This window comes from Chaetura pelagica, unplaced genomic scaffold (genome assembly GCF_000747805.2).
Source record: "Chaetura pelagica isolate M959 unplaced genomic scaffold, ChaPel_1.0 scaffold142, whole genome shotgun sequence".
In the NCBI taxonomy this organism is placed as follows: domain Eukaryota; kingdom Metazoa; phylum Chordata; class Aves; order Apodiformes; family Apodidae; genus Chaetura; species Chaetura pelagica.
In genome coordinates this window covers 10,033,964-10,059,170 of record NW_009952973.1, presented here as the reverse complement: position 1 = coordinate 10,059,170, position 25,207 = coordinate 10,033,964, and the positions used below count along the sequence as shown (strand labels likewise).

At 37.1% G+C, this 25,207-nt stretch overlaps 1 protein-coding gene across 1 annotated transcript in view; it reads left to right on the top strand.

The window, feature by feature from the left end:
• The window catches only part of GPM6A (glycoprotein M6A), a 114,585-nt gene that overhangs the window by 69,529 nt on the left and 19,849 nt on the right, over positions 1-25,207 (top strand). The window contains exons 2-3 of the mRNA XM_009995951.1: positions 5,903-6,095; positions 19,813-19,969. Of these exons, the coding sequence (XP_009994253.1) occupies positions 5,903-6,095; positions 19,813-19,969 (350 nt within the window). The remainder of the gene's footprint in view (positions 1-5,902; positions 6,096-19,812; positions 19,970-25,207) is intronic.

The following is a 25,207-nucleotide window of genomic DNA, read 5'->3' as shown; positions in this document are numbered from 1 at the left end:
TTTTTTTATTTCCTAAGTGTGCTGACTGGAAATGGATTGTATGTTTTATTTGTCAGTTATATGTGCTGATTTGCACTAAGGAGAAAAAGTTCCCATATCACTAACATACAAACAAAGAAGTTACTGTGGAGGTGCAATTTGAGTATATAATTAGCAAGTAAATCACAAGGGCAATTTATGCTTAACATCTAAGTCTTTTGCCTACTTAAAGTAGAGAACAGGTTATCTAAACAGACAATGTCAACTTGTGTTTGGCTGGTGTACTTAGAGATATGTTAGAAAACTTGCAACCAGAAAGGAGCATAAACTTGAAGAGATGTGCACAGGTTTGACTGTATGAGAAGCATATTACAAGCCTTTTAAAAAAGAAGTTTATATACCTATATCAAAGGTATTTCTAATATAGACAGTAATAATTGTACTAAGAGAAGCAGAGGTAGTTATCGATAAGATCTTTGCTGACTGGAAAGCTGATGTATGTAATGCAATGTTCATGTACACTATTTTGATAGCTGAACATAGCCAGTATTTGGAGTTCTATTTTATCCATTTAAAACAAAATTCTTTGTCTTTTCATCTTCTATGTACTTCATTATTATGGTTTATAGAAAGAAAATAAAAACAAAAACTACTGCACAGTTCTGCATGTTGATATATAAAAAGAATAGTGTTCTGGGTTACTTTCTGTGCATTATTTAAAAATACGTGTTCCCAGCAGATCTAGATTTTCACCTGAAGGAAAATATTGGTAATCATAAGCAAAATAAGAACAGTAAATGCTGCATTATACTGCACAAGGTTTTTGTGCAGGCTTATTGTGAAGGATGAACTGTTTGAAAAGTATTGAAACCTGCATTTGCGGATGAAAACAAACATCAAAGGAGCTATAATCTTTTTTTTATCTTTCCTAGTAATTATTTCTGTGGCTGTATGTTTCAACTGCCTTGTGAAGACAGTGTTCAGAGTTGTGAATGACTGCCTGTCTCATACAGATGTATATACAAATTGCACAGCTGAGTCACATTCTGTGCTGGTGGTTCAAATATAATTGTGCCAGTTAAAATAGCATTTCTATTGTTCTGCTATTAAACAGCTATTTTCACTGTCTGAACAGTCAAAAGAAAAGAACTAGAGCAAATGTTACGCACAGCACAATACCTTCTGTGCTGTGTAATGATGTGGGATATCCGCTTTAAAGTCTTTGTCCTGATTCACTGATTTTCTTTAGTTTTGAGTTGATTTGACAACACTGAAAACTCTAAAGTTACTCATTAAGTAGTGAGAAAGGTAGTAGGGCTGTGGACGAGCTGAATAACTCATAGAATCATATGAGTGAATGCCAGGTTGGAAGGGACTTCAAGGATCACCTGGCCCAACCTTTCTAGGTACTACTATAGTTTACATGAGAAAGCTCAGCACTGTCAAGCTGAGACTTAAAACTGTCCAATGTGGGGAATCTACCACTCCCCTTGGGAGATGATTCCAGTGTTTGATGGTCCTCACCATGAAAAATTTACCTCATGTGTCCAATGGGAATCTCCCCAGGAGCAACTTGTGCCCATGACCCTCTGTCTTTTCCATGTGGCTCCTTGTAAATAGGGAGTCTCCATCTTCTTGGTAGCCACCTCTGAAGTACTGGAACATGGTAATGAAGTCTCCCCTAAGCCTTCTTTTCTCAAGGCTGAACAAACCCAGTTTTCTCAGTCTGTCCTGATATCCCAGGTCCTCCAGTCTTCTAATCATCCTTGTGGCCCTTCTCTGGCCCCTCTCCAGCCTGTCCACATCCTTTTTGTAGAGCGGGGACCAGAACTGAACACAATACTCCAGGTGTGGTCTGACAAGCATCGAGTAGAGTGGGATGATGACATCTTTATCCCTGCTGGTGATGCCCTAGTTGATGCAGCCCAGCATCCTGTTGGCTTTCTTTGTCCCTGCAGCACACTGTTCCCTCATGTTGAGCCTGTTATCCACCAAGACCCCCAGGTCCCTTTCCACAGGGCTGCTCTCCAGCCAGGTGGATCTCAGTCTGAACTGCACTCCTGGGTTATGTGTTCCCAGGTGCAAGACCTTACACTTCTCCCTGTTGAACTTCATTAGGTTCCTGCTAGCCCACTCCTGCAGCCTGTCCAGGTCATCCTGGAGGGTGGCTCTCCCTTCCGGAGTGTCAGCCTCTCCACTCATCTTGGTGCCGTCAGCAAACTTCATCAGGCTGCAACATCCAAGGTCACTTATGAAGATGTTAAACAGCATTGGGTCCAATATCAATCCCTGGAGGACCCCACTTGTGACTGGTTGCCAGTTTGAGGAGGAACTATTTACTATCACACTCTGGGTGTGGTCTGTCAATCAGTTCCTCACCCATCACACAGAGCACTTGTCAAGGCTGTAATGAATCAGTTCTCCAGGAAGAGGCTGTGGGAACTGTATCAAAAGCCTTGGGGAAATGCAAGTAGGTGATGTCCACCAGTCACCCTGCATCAACCAAGCAGGTTACTTTGTCATGGAAAGTGATCAGGTTTGTCAAGCACGATTTGCCCCTGGGAAATCCATGTTGGCTTTTCCTAATCATGTGCTTCAATTGACTTGTGACTATCCCCAGGAAGATTTGCTGCGTGACTTTTCCAAGGACTGGAGTGAGACTGAATGAGCAAGGCCTTGAGAATACCTAATTATTTGAAAATTGAATATGAATTTTTTTTCCAGCATTTTTTCTATGACTGAAGAAATCTTGAACTGGTAAAATGTACTACTATCAAAAGCTTCCTTCAAAGGCTTATAGGCATGGATATTTTTAATACAAGAGAGGAACTGAAGGACTCCTTCATCACAAAATATAACTCTGACTCACTTTTCAAACTTTGAAGAAATTACGTGAATTAAAAAAATATTTGTTTCTGACAATTTTTTTCATTGGATTGCACCGTATTTAATCTATTACAATTTTACCATATTGTACTTGTTTTACTCTCATGCTATTTTACTGTGTTGCACTGTTTTAATATATTAAAGCCAAAGTATATTACTGGCCCTGGATTTGACTTAGCTCATGACATCTGAAGGCCTCCTCAGCTCTCACTGGACCGAGTGGGTGAGGTGCAGCACTTTCAGGAGGCAGTGCACAGCCAGATGTTTCTGACTAACAGTACTCATGCTACTAAATACAGCAGTTGTATGAGAGTGTGACCTTAACTAACTTTATTATAGTTCAGACTATCACCTATTTCTGTTCCTATATTGTCAGTTCTTTAACTTTCTTTCTTCCATTTTGCCTGTCTCAGCTGGTGAAAAAGAAATAATTGCAAAAACTATCTTCCAACTCCCTGCCTCAAGCTATTGCAATATTAAGAAACTTTCCCAACAGATCCTGTAAATATTTAGGTCTACTCTATTTCTTCATCTTTGACTTTACAGGCTCTCATACATTCCTCCTGTTATCACTCTACTGTTGTCCCTCTGTGTCTTCTTACTTTTTCATGTAATGCTGACAGGTGTACAATGTTACTGCTTTCTTGAGGCTTCTTCTGCTATTATTCCATGCTGAAAATGGCAATGGGTATTTTGTGATAAACTCTGATACCATGCAACTGTGTATTTCCCTGAAGTCCATGTTCAAAGTATGCATTTTCAAGATATTTTTCCTATTTTCATGCATTTTAGTCAGTAGATTATCCACTGAAAGAGCCTTTTCTAGTATTTGTGTAGACTTTTAAACACTAAGAAATTAACTACAATTATTGTTTAGGTAACCTTGTATAACTGAAGAGCAATTGCCCTCACTTAAGAAACATTGCACAGGGTAAAATGTATTGAAAGAAAATTAATCTTCTATAGCAGTTTCTGATTCTGTGCCTTTTTGGTGGGTATCTTGGATACCTTCAGTTATTCTTTTGTGGCATTTGACCGATGCACAAAGAATTGGTGCATTGATTGGTGCATCAAATCAAGAATACACCTGTGGGTGCTGAGGAAACTGGCGGAGGTCATTGCTAGGCCACTCTCCATCATCTTTGGTAAGTTGCAGGCAACAGGAGAGGTGACTAAGGACTGGAGGAGAGCAAGTGTCACTCCCTTCTACAAGAAGGGCAAGAAGGAGGATCCAGGTAACTATAGACCGGTCAGTATCACCTCCATCTGGCACTATCTCTAGGCATATCAAGGATGAGGAGGGGCATTAAGAGCAGTCAACATGGTTTTACCAAGGGAAAGTCATGTTTGACCAACCTTATAGCCTTCTATGAGGAAGTAACTGGGTGGATAGATGATGGTAGGGTGGTAGATGTGGTTTATCTTGATTTCAGTAAAGCATTTGACACTGTCTCCCACAGCATCCTCTTAGATAAAATGAGGAAGTGTGCTCTTGATGGTCAGGTAGTGAGGTGAATCATGAACTGGTTGAAAGGAAGAAGTCAGAGAGTTGTGGTCAATGGGACAAAATCTAGTTGGAGGTCTGTGACTAGTGGAGTCCGTCAGGGGTCGGTACTGGGACTGGTGTTGTTCAACATCTTCATCAAGGACCTGGATAAGGGAACAGAGTGTGCCCTCAGCAAGTTTGCTAATGACAAAACTAGGAGATGTGGCCAACACACCAGAAGGCTGTGCTGACATTCAGCAAGACCTGGACAGGCTGGAGAGTTGGGCAGGGAGAAACTTGATGATATTCAACAAGGACAATAGTAGAGTCTTGCATCTGGGGAAGAACAACCTCATGTACCAGTACAGGTTGGGGGCTGACCTGCTGGAGAGCAGTGTAGGAAAAGGGACCTAGGGGTCCTAGTGTACAGGAGGATATCCATGAGCCAGCAATGTGCCCTTGTAGCCAAGAAGGTCAATGGCATCCTGGGGTGCATTAGAAAGGGTGTGGTTAGTAGGTCAAGAGAGGTTCTCCTTCCCCTCTATTCTGCCTTGGTGAGGCCGCATCTGCAGTATTGTGTCCAGTTCTGGGCCCCTCAGTTCAAGGACAGGGAACTTCTTGAAAGAGTCCAGTGCAGAGCTACAAAGATGATGAAGGGAGTGGAACATCTCCCTTATGAGGAAAGGCTGAGGGAGCTGCGTCTCTTTAGCTTGGAGAAAAGGAGACTGAGGGGTGACCTCATCAATGTTTACAATTATATTAAAGGGGAGTGTCAGGACGATGGAGCCAGGCTTTTTTCAGTGATATCTAGTGATAGGACAAGGAGCAACAGGTGCAAACCAGAGCATAGGAGGTTCAAGGTAAACATGAGGAAAAACTTCTTTACTGTGAGGGTGACAGAGCACTGAAACAGGCTGCCCACAGAGGTTGTGGAGTCTCCTTCACTGGAGACATTAAAAACCCACCTGGACATGTTCCTGTGTGATGTACTCTAGGTGACCCTGCTCTGGCAGGGGGTTTGGACTAGATGATCTTTCAGGGTCCCTTCCAACCCCTAAAATTCTGTGGTTCTGTGATTCTGTGCTGTGGACACCAGCAATTCTGTTGTCATCACTTTAGAGATGAAAAAATGGAATAAACCTATGGTGATGGGAGGAATTAAATTGGATATTCTCTTTCAGTGTTTTTCTTGTTATTGAAGATCTTCCTTAATAATCTGATAGATGAGCAACAAGGATTATGAATATAGGTATAATATAGTATTGACATTTTAACCCCTTTTGAAGAAAAGCATGAAGCTATACAAGGAATTGTTTAAAGTTTCATGTTGATCAGATGGCATGTCTTCATTTAATAGGTCAAGTAGCAACTGATAAAACTAAAAAGTTGAATTAAGCTCTGTCCCTTCACAGATTTTCTGACATTATAGGTTGTTATACTTGACCTAATCTTTCTTCAGCTTGCAGTCTTCCGTTTGCAAAAGTGTTTCTCAAGGCTCTCTTTGCTTTCTTGCTATAATATCTTAAGACACAACTTCATTTTTTTTTGCAGGGTGCTTCGAGTGTTGCATCAAATGCCTGGGAGGCATTCCCTATGCATCTCTGATTGCTACCATCCTGCTGTACGCTGGAGTTGCGCTATTCTGTGGTTGTGGGCATGAAGCACTTTCAGGAACCGTCAACATTCTGCAAACCTACTTTGAGATGACAAGAGCTGCAGGAGATGTAATTGATGTCTTTACCATGTAAGTTACTAGTTCATTGTTTTCTTTTAAAAGTGCAGAAAAATTCCACAAGTGATACAAATTTGACTGAAGGGAACACATTGTAATGAAAATTACAAAAAAAACCACAACTATTTGGATTAGCTCAGCAGATGAAGTTTTGGTGGAATTGATATTTTGACTATTTACAAGCAATTTGTAATACTATTTAATATCCCATATTTGTAATTTAATTTAAAACTAAATATTACTATCGTTTTTATCCTGTGATAATTTCTGCTATGAAAAGTGTGTAAAAACCCATCAACCAAAACTAAAGAAACCTCTGTACTGTAAACAGCTAAAGCAGAAGTGTGCAAGAAATAACAGATTAGTTTTGGGAATAAATGCAATAAAGAAGTAACTGAAGAGTTGTGCAGAACCCTGAGACTTGAAATGTCAAAACTTGATTGCCTCTCATTTTCCTGAAATTCATTGTTTTTGAAGGTTTCATGCTTTGCCACTCCTGAAATCTTATTTCTGGAAGGCCTTTGTTTTGTTGAATATCTCCTTCACTTTAGCAAATTAATTATATTTAACAAATATACTCTAATCTGAAATTGAATGATATATTTTCTAATCTCTCTATAATTGTCTTTTTGAAACATAATTTTCTTAGATATTTGAAATTCAAGTTCTTCTGGTTGCTAACTAAAAGTAACTAAGGCTGAAGCATTCCATACTCAAATTTGAAAACCTATTCTTTTAAGAATACTTTTTGGATAAGTGAAGTGATTTGATTATTCTTATGATGGGTAGTTCCATGGTAGTGGATGCTCAGTCCTTAGCAGTGATCAAAAAGCAAACCAACTGCCAGGAGCTACTGGGAAAAATCATAGAAAACCAGAGAGTGTACTTATGCTGTTGTATGAACCCATCTGTATCAGTAATACTGTGTACATTATTGGTGTGCCATAGAAGGCAAAACCAAGGATTAATAGAGTCATATTAGAGAGGCTACATGGTTAAATGTTGAGTATAGTAGGACTCTTCAATCTAAAAGAGGAAGATTAAGAATTATTTGGCTAGGGTTCTGTAAGATCTCAATGTTATGAATAAAGGTGTGCAAGGTTAGATTGTCTTTCTCTTCTGGTACAAGAAGTTTGAAGTATCAGAGGAAATTATTAGGCAGCAGCTTCAGAAGGAACAAGTGATGGTGCTTCAAGTGTTGTATAGCAGGCTTGTGAAGCTAGCTGAATGTTGTGGATGACATAAGTTTACATGACTTTCAGGATAATATTAGATAATCTTGGAAAACAAATCCATAGGTGGTTTCTAATGACATACAGACTTATTCAGCTCAGGAAGTTCCAGAAACTAGAATAGTTGACCCTGTCGACTTGTTGGTTTTTACTTTTTTATATAATCAATTTTTGAGATAAGAAAATGATCAAGATACATATTTGATCTGACTTGGTACCACTGTTTTCATGATGGCTAGAAATGGAATCTTGAATCTTTTTCTAGTGGTATATTAGCAACATCTGTGAATGTTCGCTGTATTGTTTGTGGAAATAGTAGTCACAAAGTAGTAGTCACAGATGAGAATGTACTAAATATGTATGTTACTGCTATGCCACATCCAAATTTCTTCTTTGGACTGAGGAATTTAGACGTGCTTGTATGTTAGTATTTTGGGTTGATAGGAAGTATGTGACTTCTGCTTTGCCTTGTTGGCTTGTCATTTAGAATAATGGGTCTGATGTGACTTGGCGGCTAAGGTTCATTGTTATCCTGAATGGAAGATCAGTCATTTTATTAGGCTCTAGCTTATTTTATTAGTCCCTAGGAAGCTATTAGTGCAGAACAGCCACAAATCAATACTTTCTCTTCATAGCAAGTTTTTCAGCTTTCCCCTGTCAAATATTTAAGTGAAAGTATCAGTCAGGAGATGTCGTTCAAATGCATATAATTCACTGGAAATTATTAAGGAAATGTAAATGTGGTGTTTGGTTTTTGTTTGTTTGTTTGTTGTTTTTTCTTGGTCTTTTGTGTGGTTTGGGGGTTGGTTTGTTTGTTTGTTTGGTGGGGTTTTTTGTTTAGTTGGGTTTTTTTGAGTTTTTTCTTTTTTTTCTTTTTTTTTTCCTGGGGTTTTGTTGGGTTTTTTTCCATGGCATCTTATTGTTTGGCTTAGCTACTAGCTTTTCAATTTGTTTGTTTTACTTTTTGCTTGAAGGTATGATAAACCAAATTCTTTCCTTGGTAGACCTACTGGAATTGAAATTTCAGTGTTTGTTCTGTCTCTAAAGTTATGTCTTACAAGGAGTATACATCTTGAAATGGGAATAAAACTTAGTTGTTTATTGTTCTGATTAGAAATAATAAGAATTTTTAGAGGATAATAAATCTATCAGTGTAGCCTACTAAATTATACTTTTTTAAGGTAATCTAAGACATTTTGACTCTGAATGCTTCTAGTGCTGTGAAGTGTCTCAGTATCATGGTTTAACTCAGGATCAGCAATTAAACCAATGACAACAATAGTCTCTGTCCCCTCACCCTCCCACCCACACAGGGAAAGGAGAGATTAAGGAGAGAGGCGTCTAGATTGAAAACTAAACTAGACAGTTTTAATTAAATACTAATGATAAAAGAAAATATGTACAAATATATACAAATATGTTCAGAAAGTGCAAAACTGCTATCACCTCCCCTGACCCCCAGCAACTCCCATGGCATCTCCTGAGCTGTGAGCAGTTCTGAAATGTCCTGGAGCTGCCAGAGAGAGCAGCAGAGCAAATAGGAGCTGAGGGGATAGGTATGAGGGTCAGCAATGCACAAGCTTAGGGGTCAAAGAAGGTGGATAGACAGAGTCCTCCCTGAACACTGGCCGTGGACAGAAGGAAAAGGAAGAGGGGATTTGACTTCCATAATCCCTGAATTTATACAGAGAGGTACATCTATAGGATGGAATAACTTGTTTGGCCAGTTTTGCCATCTGTCTAGTCTGCTCCTCCCTACAGAAGGGTGGTAAATACTGCTCTTCTGCTCCTTTAGTGCCTGAAGCAGCAAATTCAACAAGCAGAGTCAAGTACACTTGCTCTCTCAGCAGTAACAATAAACATTCAAGTGTTATCAATCCACTAGCTGGAAAACTTGCTGCTACTTTCAGTAAGTGTGCTGCTTAAAAGAGCTCACTGAAGAAAAAAAAAAAATCAGTTAAAAGAAAACTAGCTTCATCCTGTCTCAAACCAGGGTACTCAGGCTGACCTAGAGTCTGTACTGTGATAAATGTCCTAGGCAGATGCTGCAGTGGAGTGAAGTGTATTCACGTTTATGGTTTCTGTCTGTTTCTACCAGCACAGAGGATTTCAAATGTCCTTCAGAATAAAAATAAATCCTTATCTGAGAACTACTTACATGTATGATAAGAAATATGCCACTTTTTAACTGTGCCCAAAACTACATTTGTTCTGAACTCAAATAATGTGTCCTGGTTTGAGCCAGGATGAAGCCAATTTTTCTTTTTACTGATTTTTTTTTTCCTTCAGCAAGCTTTCTTGTAACTAGCAACAGAGTGTTCTGCTAGGCTGATAAGACAGTGGAATGTTTTTCTAACTACTGAGGCTTCAAGGCTGCACCTGCACTCTGCAGGCTCAGACACTACGGGGAGATCTGTGACCCCCCCGTAGGAAGCTGAGTTAGACGGACAGCAAAATTGGCCAAAGATATTCCATTCCATATATCTACGTAAGCTCAGAGGAAGGTCAGAGATCACAGAAGACAACTTCCTTCCTTCTTCTTCTCCCCTTCTCTTCAGTCCATGACCGGCGTCCAGGGAGGACTCTGTTCATCCATCACCGTCGACCCTTAGGCTTGATCTCTCGTGACTCCCATAACTCTCTGCTTTCTCCAGCAGCAGCTTCGAGATTCCTTGGAACTCTTCCCAGTTCAGGGAAGTGCTGTGGGAGTTGCTGAGGGTGGGGGGAGGCGAGAGGCTTTTGCCCATTCCTGAATATATTTGTATATAATTGTATATATTTTCTTGTATCATTCATTAGTGTTTTAATTAAAGCTGTGTAGTTTAGTTTTCAGTCCAGCCGAGTCCCTCTCTTTTTCTCTCTCTCCTTCCCTACCTGGGTTGGGGAGAGGGGAGATCAAGAGCATTGTTGTCGGACCTAAGTCAAACTGTGACAACAATTTATTGGCTTAAAATCGAGTCCCTGTTCGGGCGCCAACTCAGAAGCCACTGTATCATTTACCTTTGTCAGTACAGCTACTTACTGCAATTCAAAAGAAGCAGCAGACCCCTGTAGAGAAAGCAGGGCATAAACAAGATCTGAAACACACTTTTAAGTGCCTAAAATAAAAGGCAAAGTATCTAAATCCAACAAAGCCATTCCGAAATGTCCATATCAATGGCCCTGAAGGCATCAATAGCACTGACTGTCCCTGCCTGGCCTCCTCTGGGGTCTCCCCATAACCTGCCCATGATCTGGGACACCATTTCAGCCCAGCTTTCAGCTCTGAAACACTCATCAGGGACTCTGCCCTTGGGGGTTCAGCCAAGAGGAGCATCCCCATAGGATAGAAGAGGTGGTCCAAGTGCTGACCATGCAGAATGGACATTGTTCCTGATTCCAGCTCCCCTGCCTCTTACCAGAGTTGAAGTTGTATATACCAGCTGCACTTCGTATCTACTTTGGAAATATATATAAGCAGTAAATATTTATATTTTTTAAAATTAAGAGCAACTTTTGCAGCTGTTTTTAAAATTACTTAAATGCCAGGCAGTTAAAGAAGTTTTCTCAAATATGTTATTTTCTTTCCAAGTTAAAATACAGAATTATCATGGTTAATAATTGTAAGGTATTGGAGATATCCTGAAGAGATGCGAGGTGGAGTAGATTGAGTGCTTTAACAATTTAAATTTTTTTAAGATTTTTTTCTCAAAGTTCTGAATTGCAGCCTGACTTGAATATCTTCAGGGTGACATGGGTAAAAGAAATACTCTAAACTCTTGACAACTAAAATAAATCAAATGTATTCAAATTTTTGACGACACATACTGTACAGACAGGTATTCCTTATGGAGATAGCGTATCTTCAAAAATCACAAAGCTAAATGAGATAGACTCCTCTCTTTACACAGTCATTTCTAAATCGTTGAACCATTAATAAATTGGATGGTCATAAAAGAAATTTGGAATTATCAGTGAGTGATCTTTTCATTGGGACTAATTGCTAATTATATTACTTTCCAAATCACTTTTGTGAAACTTCATTCCCCATAGTCCCAGACTTCTTCACTATCAACATCATTTGTTTAACAGTAACTGCCTTTTTTTTTTTTGTTCCCGAGTGAAGAAATGCCTGTTTGGGAATTTAATGTACAGAATTCATAAGCTGTTGTTTGGGATGTGAATTCCTTCAGTGGATGTTGAGTGGTTATTTTAGTTCCTTGTGATTATCAAACGTATTGTATGAGACAGATTTCTATATTTTTCCGCTGTTTGGAACAAATCACAGAAAAGCTTTTTTCTTTAAGAAATCAGCAGCAAAAGGTATGTTCGGTGTATTTCCTAACAGCATCTTTTCACAATTCTTCCTCTTTAGTATGCAAAGCCAGTTAGTGCCATCTGTCACATGCTTGTGATATATAGGCCACAAAACATGGGAATCATACTCTTGGAGTAGAAAATGCAGAAATCATCCTGATAGAAACATTTACATTTTCCTACTACAGTCGGAGCTAATTCAGGTCACTGTAAATTCACTTCCTTTTAAAAGTGTGAAACCAAATCATAAGCTAAATGAAGTTACAATTTGTAATCTGTTGTCACCATCTTCTCTTTTGGAAGTGTCACAGACACTTTACTGGAGCCACCTTCTAACAGCTAAAGGTTTCCTTCCTTTTGAAATGTGTAAGCCTATGTTTCAGATGCTGTTGTCTCCAGGTTTAATGCTTATTGATAACTTTTCTGTTTGTCAGTGTATAGTCATTGTCTATTAAAGGGATATTAATTTGTAATATATTAATGTATATGCAACTGTTTTCTTACAAGGAAAAATAATGTCACATGTGTAAGCTTTTATATCCACTCTCTTAGTGTTTGAAAACAGTCTTTTGAGAGATAGACTTTGTGATAGCAACTTGTTGTTCATACAGTATTTATTTCAGAGACTTAATTTGGACTCAGTTTTGCCTGGTACAATGGATTGAACATCCATTAGTGGCTGAAGCATAGTAGGAGCACTCCGGGAGCACAGTTCCCATATACCTTTATTGTAAAGGAATCTGTATGCACTCTGCAAAATGTGATACAAACTATATCTCAGTAAGGGGGAACAGCTACAGGGACTCACTTAAAATTAAAAAAAGAAGTAGGAGAAAAAAAAACACAACATTCCTGAACCAAAACACTAATGGGGCTATAGCTAGCCATAATTTCTATTGCTGTCAAGTTAAAAGTATGTTCACTGAGCTCAGTGATAAAAAGACTTCCAAGCTAATGAGACTCCTCTTTGAATTCTTGTGCTTGGATTCTGACCACATGTAGAATGAAGTTATGTCTGTAAGGAACGTCTGATTTTGGCCCATGTGTCTTGCATTGGTATTACATTTTGACAGGAACCACCAGAGAAAGTGCAAAATTATTGAAAGATACATTTTTCATTTTAACAAAAATGTAGTTTACTTGAGGAGATGAGTCTTTATTTCACTGGAATGGTCAGAAACACAGAAAAAGTAACACTGGAAAAATATAACATAATAAAGATTAGCTAGAAAACAGCATTTTAGATCTGGTATTGTTCAGTAAATGCATGAAATCTGACAAAACATGTTAGTACTTGAGAATATGACCTTTGCAAGATTGTACAATACTGAAAAGTCACATATTCTACTCACTCAACTGTATTATGTAGCCTAGTGTTTTATATTCTCTTAAAAGCAAAACCAATAAGAACCGATGTAAGATGTAAAATGCAAATACGTGGTCCTCGTTTAATGAATGTTACTGTGCACTAACTGCAATAATTTTTTTTTGCCTTCTTCAGGCAAAGAGGGCTCCAGATTTCTTCCGTAATTAACATATTTAGAAGTGCTTCTAAGAAAGTAGTCTTGATAGAGGTGAGCAGACTAGTAAACCTAGATTGTTAGAAAAATCTTTTGAGAAGCAGCCTCATCCATGTGTCATAGTCAGAGCGTTGTGTTTTGGACTCAAACATTTCAGTCACTTAGATTCTTATGTGAAAGTTATAAGATTCATAGAGAAGAAATGTGGTTTACACTACTAGTGTTCTTCTTGGATTAGCTTGTGAGTTCTTTACCACTTTTAGAGGTGCTCCATGAAATCTCACCTTAATTGTCCCATTCCTGGGAAGGAAGCAACTTTCAGAGCGTGATGATTTAGGGTTGTATTCTGCATACCTGTAAAGAGTTGTACACCACACATCAATCAATGAATGTTAAAACTTTTGTACTATTGTCATGTTAAATCAATGGGATTTTAGGTCACATCAGCTGCTGTTCAGAGGAGAATCACAAAATGTAGCCCTTGCAGAATGTAATTTGCATATTATAGTATGATTGCCTCTTCTTCATATAATCCTAACAGTCTTGCTTTAGTTTTAAGCAAATTAATATAATGATATACAAAATTTCTCCCAGAAATACAGAATCAGATATCTTTATATCTATTTAAATAAAAAATACTTTTATGTCTTCATTGCTCTTATCCTTTGTCTGCTTTTAATCCTTTTTCCCTTTATTATTTCCATACAAACTTTAATGGAACAATCTATACTCCAATTTTGTTTCTTTAGATAGTATATTAGCCTAATCTCAGAAAAAACCCTCATGGACCTAAGTTATCTTCTTCCTAGTTTCATTTTCTCTTCTCCATAGCAAGGATATTTCAATTTCCTTTGCGTCATTTATTTTATTACCTGGACTTTTTTGGTCTTTGTAGATAGTACATGATTATTAATAAATCCTCCTTTCTCCCTGCTGAATATTTTCCTTCTGAATTTGGCCTTTGCCAACAATTCTTCTATGCTTCATGGTACCAACTATCTTCTTCAGACTTACACCAATAAGTTGTTACCACCTGCTTTGTAGGAGAGCCTAAGCACCTCTTTTAAAAATTTCATGGGTCATGGCTTCTGCATACCCTAAACAAACTTTCTTGCTTACAAACATCCTCTTGTATCTTGTCTGTCTTCAGAAAAAAAAAAACACTTGCAAAACTGTTTCCACAAGGTTGAGATAGACTGAGGGGGTAGACTGCTATGTCATTCTCTTAACAGCCTCTTAGGATCAGTCCCTCAGAGGACATGAGGATTGGCATTGAAGGCCAGCATTGCTGGTTTATAGAGTAACATTGTACTTTCTAGATGTGTTCAAAGTTCCTTGTGTTTGAAAAGATAAATTAATTTTTAAAAAACCCAGGCCCCTAAAACCAGCAAAACTGACCTACCCCGATTGTAGTTAATGTGTGCATCTCTCATCTTTCTAAATGGTCTATGATAGCTATATAAAAAAGGACATTTTTAGTAAAAAATTGTACTATGATTATCTAACTAACTTTTCAGTTCTTTGAAAGCTTTGAGATTTTATTTTCTTTACTGTGTTTTCTTAGCTTGGGAATAAGTATAATTATTATAGAATCATAGAATGTCTTGGGTTGGAAGGGTCTCTAAAGGTCATCTAGTACAGCCCCCCTACAATAAGCAGGGACATCTCACACTAAAACAGATTTCTCAGAGCCCCATCAAGCCTGACCTTGAATGTCTCCAGGGATGGGGCCTCCACCACCTCTCTAGGCAGCCTGTTTCAGTGATCCATCACCCTCATAGTAAAGAACTTTTTCCTAATGTCCAGCCTAAATCTCCCCTTCTCTAGCTTGAAGCCATTACCCCATGCCCTTGTGAAGAGGTCTTCCCCAGTCTTCTTATAGGCTCCTTTCAGATACTGGAGGTCTCTGTAAGGTCCCCCCAGAGTCTCTTCTTCTTCAGGCTGAACAACCCCAGCTCCCTCAGCCTGTCTTCACAAGAGAGGTGCTCCAGCCCTCTGATAATTTTCATTGCCCTCCTCTGGACACACTCTAACAGGTCTATATCCTTCTTGTGTTGGGGGCTCCAGAGCTGAACACAGTACTCCAGGTGAGGTCTCACCAGGGCAGAGGGGCAGAATCACCTTTCTCAATGTGCTGGCCACACTTCTTTTGATGCAGCCCAGGATGTGGTTGGCCTTCTGCGCTGCAATTGCACATTGGTGGCTCATGTCCAGCTTTTGATCCACTAGCGCCCCAAGGTCTTTCCACAGGGCTGCTCTCTAGCATTTCTTCCCACAACCTGTATTCATATCTCCGGTTGCCCTGGCCCAGGTGCAGAACCCTACACTTGACCTTATTGAACTTCATGTGGCTCACCAGGGCCTACTTCTCCAGTTTGTCGAGGTCCCTCTGGGTGGCATCCCATCCCTCTGGTGACCACACCACACAGATGGGTGTCATCGGCAAACTTGCCTGAATCTACTAGTGTTCATGGAGTATAGATACAGTTTGTTCACAATTATGTGCTACTCAGCACCTGTGTTTTTATCTCTATTTGGAAAAGTGATGTTATCAATTCAGGAAGAGAAACGTGATGCAGAATTGTAAATGCTGGAAAACTAGTTCCTCAGTAGTATCTAGTACTCTGGTGGGCTTGGCCAACAAAAACCTCTGAAATGTTAAGCTTTTATCTCTTGTTCAGGCTGAAGTGCATACTTGCTTTATTTGAACAAAAATATTTCCTGGACAGTATAAGAATCACATGTCACAGGTCAAACTGATGTGGAGGGGTTTTTGTCTGCAATACATTCTTATACTAAACAAATTCAGTAAAATATCCCTGCAGAGTATATTAATTATTCCAAAGAAATATAAAGTAATTTTGATAGAAAAATATACATTGGTGTGCATTAGCTGAATACCAACCCTCAATACCAAGGGTAGAAAGTGTATGATGATTAGGCTGAATGGTGTAAATTCTTCAGGGTTCCTAAAATTTGCAATTCCTTATAGGGCATTGTAATATATAATGGGTCAATGTTAACAGTTCTTGACTTATCTGTTGGGGTAGTAAATCAATGTATTATGGTGGAGCAGCACTCCAGTGAAGGAGCTAGTTCCTCAAGCCCAAAACATTATTGATTCTAGACACAGTTAACAGAAACTAATTATGAATATTGAAATACTTTTCAAGCAGGATGCGATCATTATGGGCTCACTCGATTGTAGGGGTCTCAACAACAAAATGACAGCTAATTTTATTATAGCACACTTTTCACAAAAGCCTGGTACATACAACCATGATCACTCAACAATTAATCTTAATGCTTGCTGACTTATTTTATATTTAACCCTTGAATTTGCCAAAGCACCATGAATATACACAGTAGGAAATCTGGAACAGTGACCTGATTCACAGAGAATGTTTTCACTCACCTCTGACTTGTCTCTGCTGGAACAATCTACTCTGTACTCAGATACAAACTGTTTTTAGATGTCAGTGTTGATGGCTTCCATCAGTAACTTCTGTCAGAGGAAAAAAATGTTTTCTCTAGGGCTGTTTTAATATTCTTCTTGTTGGATTGAATTCAGATTCAGATCTATACTTAGGAAGTCCACTTAATATGAAATAATTAATGATCCAGCAGAAAAAGAACTAAAAACTGAAAGATCAGCTTGATTTAAATCACAAACTGAAAACAGTAGTGTTTCTATTTTTAACATTTTTGAACATGCTGTTGTGAAAAACGTAACAGATCTGGAACTGATGGAGCCTCTAAAATCTTAAGATAGTACGCAAAAAATGTTTTAGATTATTCTGTTAAAAAAGGTTTTCACTAATTTCAAGATGTTTTTCATTATTTATTTCCATTTAAATAATAACTCTTTCTTTGTCCTTACCCACCTCACCCATTGGCTTCTGTTCACTGACTCTTCTACCATTCCCTTCTACCTCCCTGGTTGCTCTGTTGGCAGCATTTGAGACTTTGCTGAAACACAGATGTCAATTAATCTCCCTGACTTCATCAACAAAGAATTAAATTTTATTTTAAAGAAAGACAATCTCCATTTTACAAGGCCTCTATTAGCTACTATAATTTCATTGGAAAATCAAAGTTTAGGTGAAATCTATTGGATGCTGCAGAATAATTTAACACCAGTGCTGTCTTCAAGACTATATATATTTATGTATATATATATACACACACACATAATGTTACTGTTGTAATACCTTCTCTTTAAATACCACACACAATAAATTTAGTTACATTGCAATACAATTCTATCTCACTTTTTAAGAGGTAGCTGAAGGATTGTTGCACAATTTTTACTTTTTTACTCTGCATTTTACAAGATCTTTTTTCCTTGGAGTAAGTCTGGCTGCTTTATCTCATTTAGTCTGATTAGTAGAGATTTCACTACTTCTCTCTCTAAAGAATATATGACACTGAAATTAATTTCTATATTTAGCTAGTGCATAGCTATATATTTTTTTTTCCTTGTAGAAGGCTTAAGTGAAAGTTATTTCTTTAGTTACACATAAGGCTGAGTAAAAAGCAGAGATCTTTTAGTACACTTTTTGATAGAAGCAGCTCAGTGGGAGGCTCAGCACAGATGGCTTAAAGGGCTGTTGTAAGGGCTGAGATAGTCTCTGGACTTTCCAAAAGCCTTGGTCTCTTTAGGGCAATGTTAGCTTGTAATTTCTACAGCAGTGAGCACACTGAAGGCTGTGAGGAGCTGCTGCTGGCAGAAATCCCACACTTCAGACACTGATGGAGGTCACAATTTTATAAAGTTTATAAAGTAGGAATTGGAGAGAGATCTTTGGGAATGGTCACAAAATTGCTGTTGGTTTGTTTCTTGTAAGTATATTTTCATCAATAATAAGATAGGCTCAAAATGTTTACCTGTTTAAACAGTGTTACGCTAGCTGAATTACTATAAAATTAGTGAAATGGGATTTTTACAAGGTAATCACTGATTATAGGTATTAAAATAAATTTCATCTTTGCATCAGCTAATACTGCCTATAGCATTAAATTTGTTTCATGTGTCTATTCCAAACAGCTATCAACTTACCCTAGTTTTCACTTGAGTATGAAAGAAAAAGTGATGTCAAAAAAAGCTTAGAGGGCTTTATGATTAGAATGCTATGAAAAATCCTGTTTAATTCTCAGAACATTTGAGTTATCACCTTCTAAAAAATACAGTAGTTGCCACAGACGTTAATTTATAATAGTTCTTCCACCTGCAATCAGGTAATGAGCTGCATTTTTGAGACTAATGCAAGCTTAAGATAGAGAAAAGCTGTAGAAACAGTCATACATGTGAAATATCAGCTGTTAGCTTGAATCTGACATTGAATCTTTCAAAAAGTGTACAAACTCAAAGATATTTTAATTGGGTTTTGAGCTTTGTTATTGTATAGTATATGCAAAATGTATTGAGAGTTGTGTTGTGGGTGATGTTGAAAAGTGTAATTAGAAAGAAATGTTATTAAATATATATTTTTATAAAAATAAAGATGTTAATCTTGAGGAACATCCAGTTTGGGTAGTTTAGTGCTAGTAAAAATTTAAATGAAGATCCCAAAGGGTCTTTGGCTTATTTTTTTTGTCCTGTTTTGTTATGAGATGTTGCTGTCTTGACCTGGACCATGTGACTGGAACATCTTAACATCTTAAACCTGCATATTACCATTTTCTAAAGACTTGCACAACTCTTGCCATATCATATTGATAAACTGGAAGCTTAGTGTGGCTAGTCTTTTAGAGAAGTCCAAGCAGGAAGCATTGAAATCTGCTGATCCAAGGAAAGGGTCATTAGGAAGGTTTCCAGGATTAGACAAAATATGTGGAGCAGATAGGTGCTTTCAAACATCTTTTCACAAACCCTGGTCATGAGAGAACATTTAGGGGGCAGAGTCTTCTTGAGCTACTGTTGAACTTCTACACAGTGCTGGGCAGGGCCACCATATACCAAGCCAGGTAACCTTCTTTATAATAAATTGAACCTTCAAGGGGTCCACATGTTGCACTGTAGGCCATCCTTCCATTTCCTAAGCTTTGGCACTCTGAAATGGTGTTTTAAAAGCCCGTTATAGAACACCTGAACTTATTATTTATTGACCTTATTATTTCCATGTTTCAGGTTTGAAATTAGGGATCTCTCTTGATGACTTTGTTATTCTGTGTCAGACACTTTGTCCACTTGAGAACAAGTGGAAAAATAATAATTAGAATGTAGCACAAACTGGCAGTGCAGCCTGAGAACTACTTGTACATGTAGAAAGGATTTTTGAAGCATGTAGCAAAGTATCTTTTGTATAACCTAGGTGCTGGATACAATGTGTTACTCAGGAGATGTGTCTGATTCTTGTTTCCTTTTCTTTTTTCTTTGCCACATTTTTTAGAGGAAAAGTTAAAGTAAAATTAAATTATTCTAAGAAATGGTGCTGTCTTACCTACACAGATCTATTTTTACATTTTATTAAATTAAATGGCGCAGTGTTTCTCATATCAATGTCATTTTATTTAAAAATTTACTCCTGTCCTCAGCTTCCTCAGTCATTATAGCTCATCAGCACTCCAATCATGACTCTCATGTAGAAACTTCGAAGCTCAGTGGGTCTGATTGTCTCCCTGAAATTTCAGAGTGAGCTTTAAATATTTATGCAGATAATTTTTGCTGTTCCTATACAGGATTGACATCTTCAAGTATGTGATATATGGTGTGGCAGCTGCATTCTTTGTATATGGCATTTTGCTGATGGTGGAGGGATTCTTTACAACTGGTGCCATCAAGGATCTCTATGGGGATTTCAAAATCACCACTTGCGGCAGATGTGTCAGTGCCTGGGTAAGTGGTTATGAAAGCTTTTATACTTATGATTATTTCAATGTTTTGCATGTTTGTAGTGCCTTGTGATTCACTAATTTATTTATTTATTTATTATATTTGCTGATACTTCAGCTTAGTGGTGAGAAATAATAACAAAGGAGAATAGAGTGTTAAAATGTTCTCTATATCAGTTGTTAGGAACAATTAATTCAGTTCCAAATAATGGTGGAATGGGAAAGATTATTCTCTCAGCAACATGAACTGTTTGGGAAAGGAACAAAAGTGTGTAATGCTTTCAGCTGTGCTGGGCAAGAAATATATTTTTTACTAATATTTTTGTTGTTATTTTAGAAATCTTGCCAGTTCTTTGGGACAAGGTGAGACCTGACATCAGGTTTGATTTTGTTTTTAAATGGCAAACAGCACATTCTTTACTTTTACATAATCTCTGGTTTGGAGATTCACTTATGATTGAAAAATCTAGATTCAAAAATTCTGATTTGTACTTGAATTGAAATGGGGGTTTTTCACATTAAAATTGCTGACTATTTGAACTGGGATTATTTTATGATCATTGTTCAATATTAGGCAAGTAACAAACTCTCTTGATATTTAACTTCTTTGTCTAAGGTAAGAGGTTTGGACAATTAATAGCTGTTGGATATTTCTGCAAACACTGTCATTATCAACAATTCACATTTTCTAATGAAAAATTAATTATTATATATAGTCAAGTACCTCTGGCAGTTAACGTGCACTTAATGGTATACTATATTTACAATAAAATAATAGGTAGAGGAGGGTTTCCCTCCTACAAATATCAATAGTTATTAAACTGGAATACAGTTTAGGAACAAATATAGGCAAAAGATAATACCTTCCAGTTACCCTAAAGACTATCAAAAGTACTATTTTGGATATCCTGGCATTTGAGGTTAAACTGAATACAGATAACCTACAGATTGGGAGCTGGGGAATATGGCATGTATGCTGTCTCTGCATAGGTGTATCATTATAACATATCATAGAATGGTTTGGGTTGAAAGGGATGATCATCTAGGTCCAACCCCCCTGTATTGGCAAGGACACCTCCCACTAGATGAGGTTGTTCAGAACCCATCCAACTTGCACTTGAATACTTCCAGGGATGGGGGTTCCATGCTGATTTATCATTTATTTTGTTCTTGTCTAATGTAATTGTATGATGTCATTGGCACTAGCTAAAAATTGTTTTAAAGCCTTTAAATAAATATATAAAAGAAGACTGGGAACATTTTAAATAAAGAAAAATAATTGCTTACACCAAGACTGCTTTCATCTCCTGGAAAGAAATCTCAAATCTACATTGACTGAAAACCTACTGAGCTAGTTCAAGTTCTATATAGAGCAATAGATTTTTCAGAGCATTATTTTAAATTCACAGCCCTTAGAAGCAGCTGTCAGTAGTACTACAGCAAAGCAATGCTATATCCTCTCACAATTCTGATGTCCTTGAAGTATAAACTTAAATTCTGCAGTAGGTGTCTAGAATAAAATGAACAGTTAAGCATCTATTCTATGGTTAATGTCACTGTTATTATTGATTCATTAAATTAATTCGTTCAGCATTTTATTTTCCTCATTAGTAATTTGTGATGTTTGTGTTTTACTTCAAGAAACCTTGCGTTGATGCACATTGTGAAGCCAAGGTTAAGGTTGTATACTATTTATAAACACAAAATAAGACAATTTATTTCAAGTTAAATATGTTGGTTTTATTATTCTTGAAGTTAGTGAAAGTTTTTCCTTGTCTCTGGAAAAGAAAAAATGTCTGTAGTTTGTTTGCTTGTCTTATTCTGATATATCGGTGAGGTTGCTATACAAATCTCTGGAGCTCTTTTGAGTTACTAATTCTGGCTTTTGCTTCTGTGCTTTAGAGTTCTGAGAGTAAGAGAATATATACACCATTTTTATCAATTAAAACTTAATATCCTTTGTCACTAGGTTTATTTTGATTTCATAATAGTTAAAATTCTTAAGGAGCATATAGCAGTTTACATTTAAAAAAACATTTGGAATTGGATAATATTTCAGGCCAGCAGTGATGTGTTTATAATTTATTCAGTTTCTTAAATCATGCAGTGGTATGAAGACAGAGCAAAAATAGACTGGAGAGGTAAATTGAGCCTAATCAGCACCCTTGTGTGTCAAGCCCAGATTGTTCTATTGCTGTGCAAATTTGCTGCAATAAATTTTGTTATGTACGATTGCCAAAATGGGATAATGCTTTTGAAGAGGATTGGCAGATACTACGTTTTGCAATTTTGCAATTTCGATATAGTAATTTTGTAAATATTAGAAGCTAAGCTGTCAAGGACTAAATGGATAATTTTAGCAGTACCGTAATACCAACAGAGATACACACACAGGATATTTGTTGTTTTAAATAATTAAGATTACAAAAATGGTTCCACATGAAAAAATACCAGTTGTGAATATGATTTCACCATAATCACCAATCTCATTTAGATTTTGCATGAGCAAATTTAGTATTATTTATTATATATATTATATATATTATGTGACTAAGCCTAACAGGAAAATGGAGGGGGAAAAAGGAACAAACAATTTAAGTGAGGAAAACTTCATTTTAAATTTGTATGGGCAAGGTGTATTTCTCACTGGAAATCTGAGATGTAACATCTTTTCCTGTAAGTTTTTTTTAATTTTAATTTTTATTTTTATAAGCGAGCTTTTAAGAGCACTGAAAGCTAACATTATCAGAAACTTTTCATGTCCTCTTCCTGACCTCCCTCCTTCACTGTGGCTTGCTCACTTTCTGGCTCTACATGGGCAGTGGGAATTTTTTTCTTCTGAAGTAGTGGAAAAAGAAGTAGCTCAACCTAACTCTTCCAGTAATTATATAGTTGATTTATTAGCCTATATGAGCAGTCAGAGGCTTAGCATCCAACTCATGTCAGTGCTGCTGTGGAATGTATCCTCTCAGATCCGAGAGAGGGCCTGTGAAAGGGGCAGTGAAGAGTCTCATTGGCAGCATTTTCAGGATTAATTTACTGTGAAAAGTAAAACAAAAGCAGTATAACAATGCCAGTCACATTTGAGGATGGATAGCTATGGTTTTAGTTTTCAATGCTTGTACATGCTTTTGGAGGATTCAATCGACAGTTATATATAATTCTGCTGCAGTATTATTACTGAAGAATAAGAGACAGGCCTGAAGCCAACTGTGACACTTTGCATATTTGGGATTTAATACCCTTCCTATTTATATTCAGCAAGCTTGATCATGGAAAGCCTAATTTATGCTTTGTTATAGAATGTCTGATTACAGGGACAATAAAAAAATGAAGAAAGAAACACAAATTAGGTTTTTTTCTTTGAAAAGTTTTACTCTTATCCAAATTTTATGCTATGAAATGCCTGGCAGTTGTATTTCTATTTCTTTGTATCTTACATTTTAAAAGACACATGTTAAGGCCCATGTACTGAAATACATTTTATAATCTAAGTTGCACTGACCAATATATCTTCTGCATATTTAGTTTTAAGGAACATTTTATTTTAATGAGTGAAAGTAATTTTACTGTCTTTGAAAATTATTTTGACTACCTGAGTACCTATATACTATTGGACTCATGCTTCCTCAGTGCTTAAACAAAATCTTGATCTTTCAAAAGTTTTTCCAGATTTTATTTTGCAAGAAAAACCATGGAAGCTTTACAAATGTTTTGAAAAAGCCTTCTGTGAGGGTTGTGAACTTTTCACTTTGTGTTGACCTAACAAGATCAGTCGTTATAAAGGCAGTGAAACTGCATCACATTGACATTTGATTCTTTGTGTAAAAGAAGGAATAGAGTTCAGTGTAGGCTCAGCTGGCTTTTCCACTGAGAACAGATGCATAATTTCTGAATGCTAGAAATTGTACTTTCATGTTTGAGAATCAGATACCATATCTGGATATTCTGGTGTCAAAACGCTGAGCTGATTGAGTACTGCTGCGCCCGAGGAATTCAGAATGTTTCATATCACTGCTTCCTAATTTCTAAGCGGTAAAGAGCCTTCCTTCCATGATGGCAGATGTACTAGTGAGCCTAGAATTCTTTAAGCCAATCTTAAAAAAGGAAGGCATCTAAGAAAACTCTTGTCCCTGTACATACTAAGTAGTGAATGCAATCAGTGTTTCAGGCACTGACATGGGAAATGGGTAAGATGAAATTTATATGGTGGTCTGACCTTTCAGAGTGCATAGTTAAAAACTAAAATAATGAATTACTGTGACAAATGACACAGAAGCTGATGGAGAAGTTAAGTTCAGGGAGCATGAATATATTGTGACATAGATCTATCCCACCTAAATAGGAATGTTGCTAAGGTTGTCAAGAGATGGTCCTTCAGTAGTTAAAGGATAGAGAGGATTAGAGGAACTTTCTCAGATAAGGTGAATTTTTCCACAAGTGACTGTGCTATTTTCTGCAAAGAGAATAACCCTCCAATCTTTTCAATTAGTTTAATATTTATCAACTAAATAAGGACTGGTTTCCTTGTTGTTTTTTTTTTTTGTGTTTTTTTTTTTTTTTTAAATAGGAAGGACAAGCCCTAGCAATACTTCACATCTCAGCTGATTGGTTAAGAGAATCTCACATCTTTATGCGATTACTCTCCCAACTACCTTCTTAATATACATACAGTTTCTTAAAGAGAAAGAAGTATGCAAGTAATTTTTTTCCCCCTCTATTTGTTATACTTTCAGAAATCTTTTGCAGTGAGCTCAGAAATTATTTTGTTATATATTTCTAGGTGCTGACTATGCTTTTGGTCTGTATTATTTCTCTAATCTGGACATGTTGGTTTATTTTTCTTTATATTATACTTCCAGATTTTCTCACTCAGGGGTATCACACATTTCAAGTCATTCTTTCATCTGATCATTCCTCTTCTCATGTAACTTATAATGTGTTTTATACACAGCTCTGTTGTTGACTGTGGTGTTCATCACTTTCTTTAACATAAGAGTGTCCCAGACATTGTAAAATATCTTGCCAGCAGCTTCTCAGCTTCTCTTGGTCTAGCTGCTCACTGACAGAATTTTTATTGTTGGTAATAAATGGGACAAAGGGGTTTTTTTTGCTTCAGATTTGCTGTGTGTCTTTCACATCAAGGAACAATTTTTTCTTTGGCATGTAAACTCGGCCAATAAGTAGGTTTTTTAAATGAAACTGTTTTCTGAAAATGTGCTGTCATGCATTTCCAATGTGT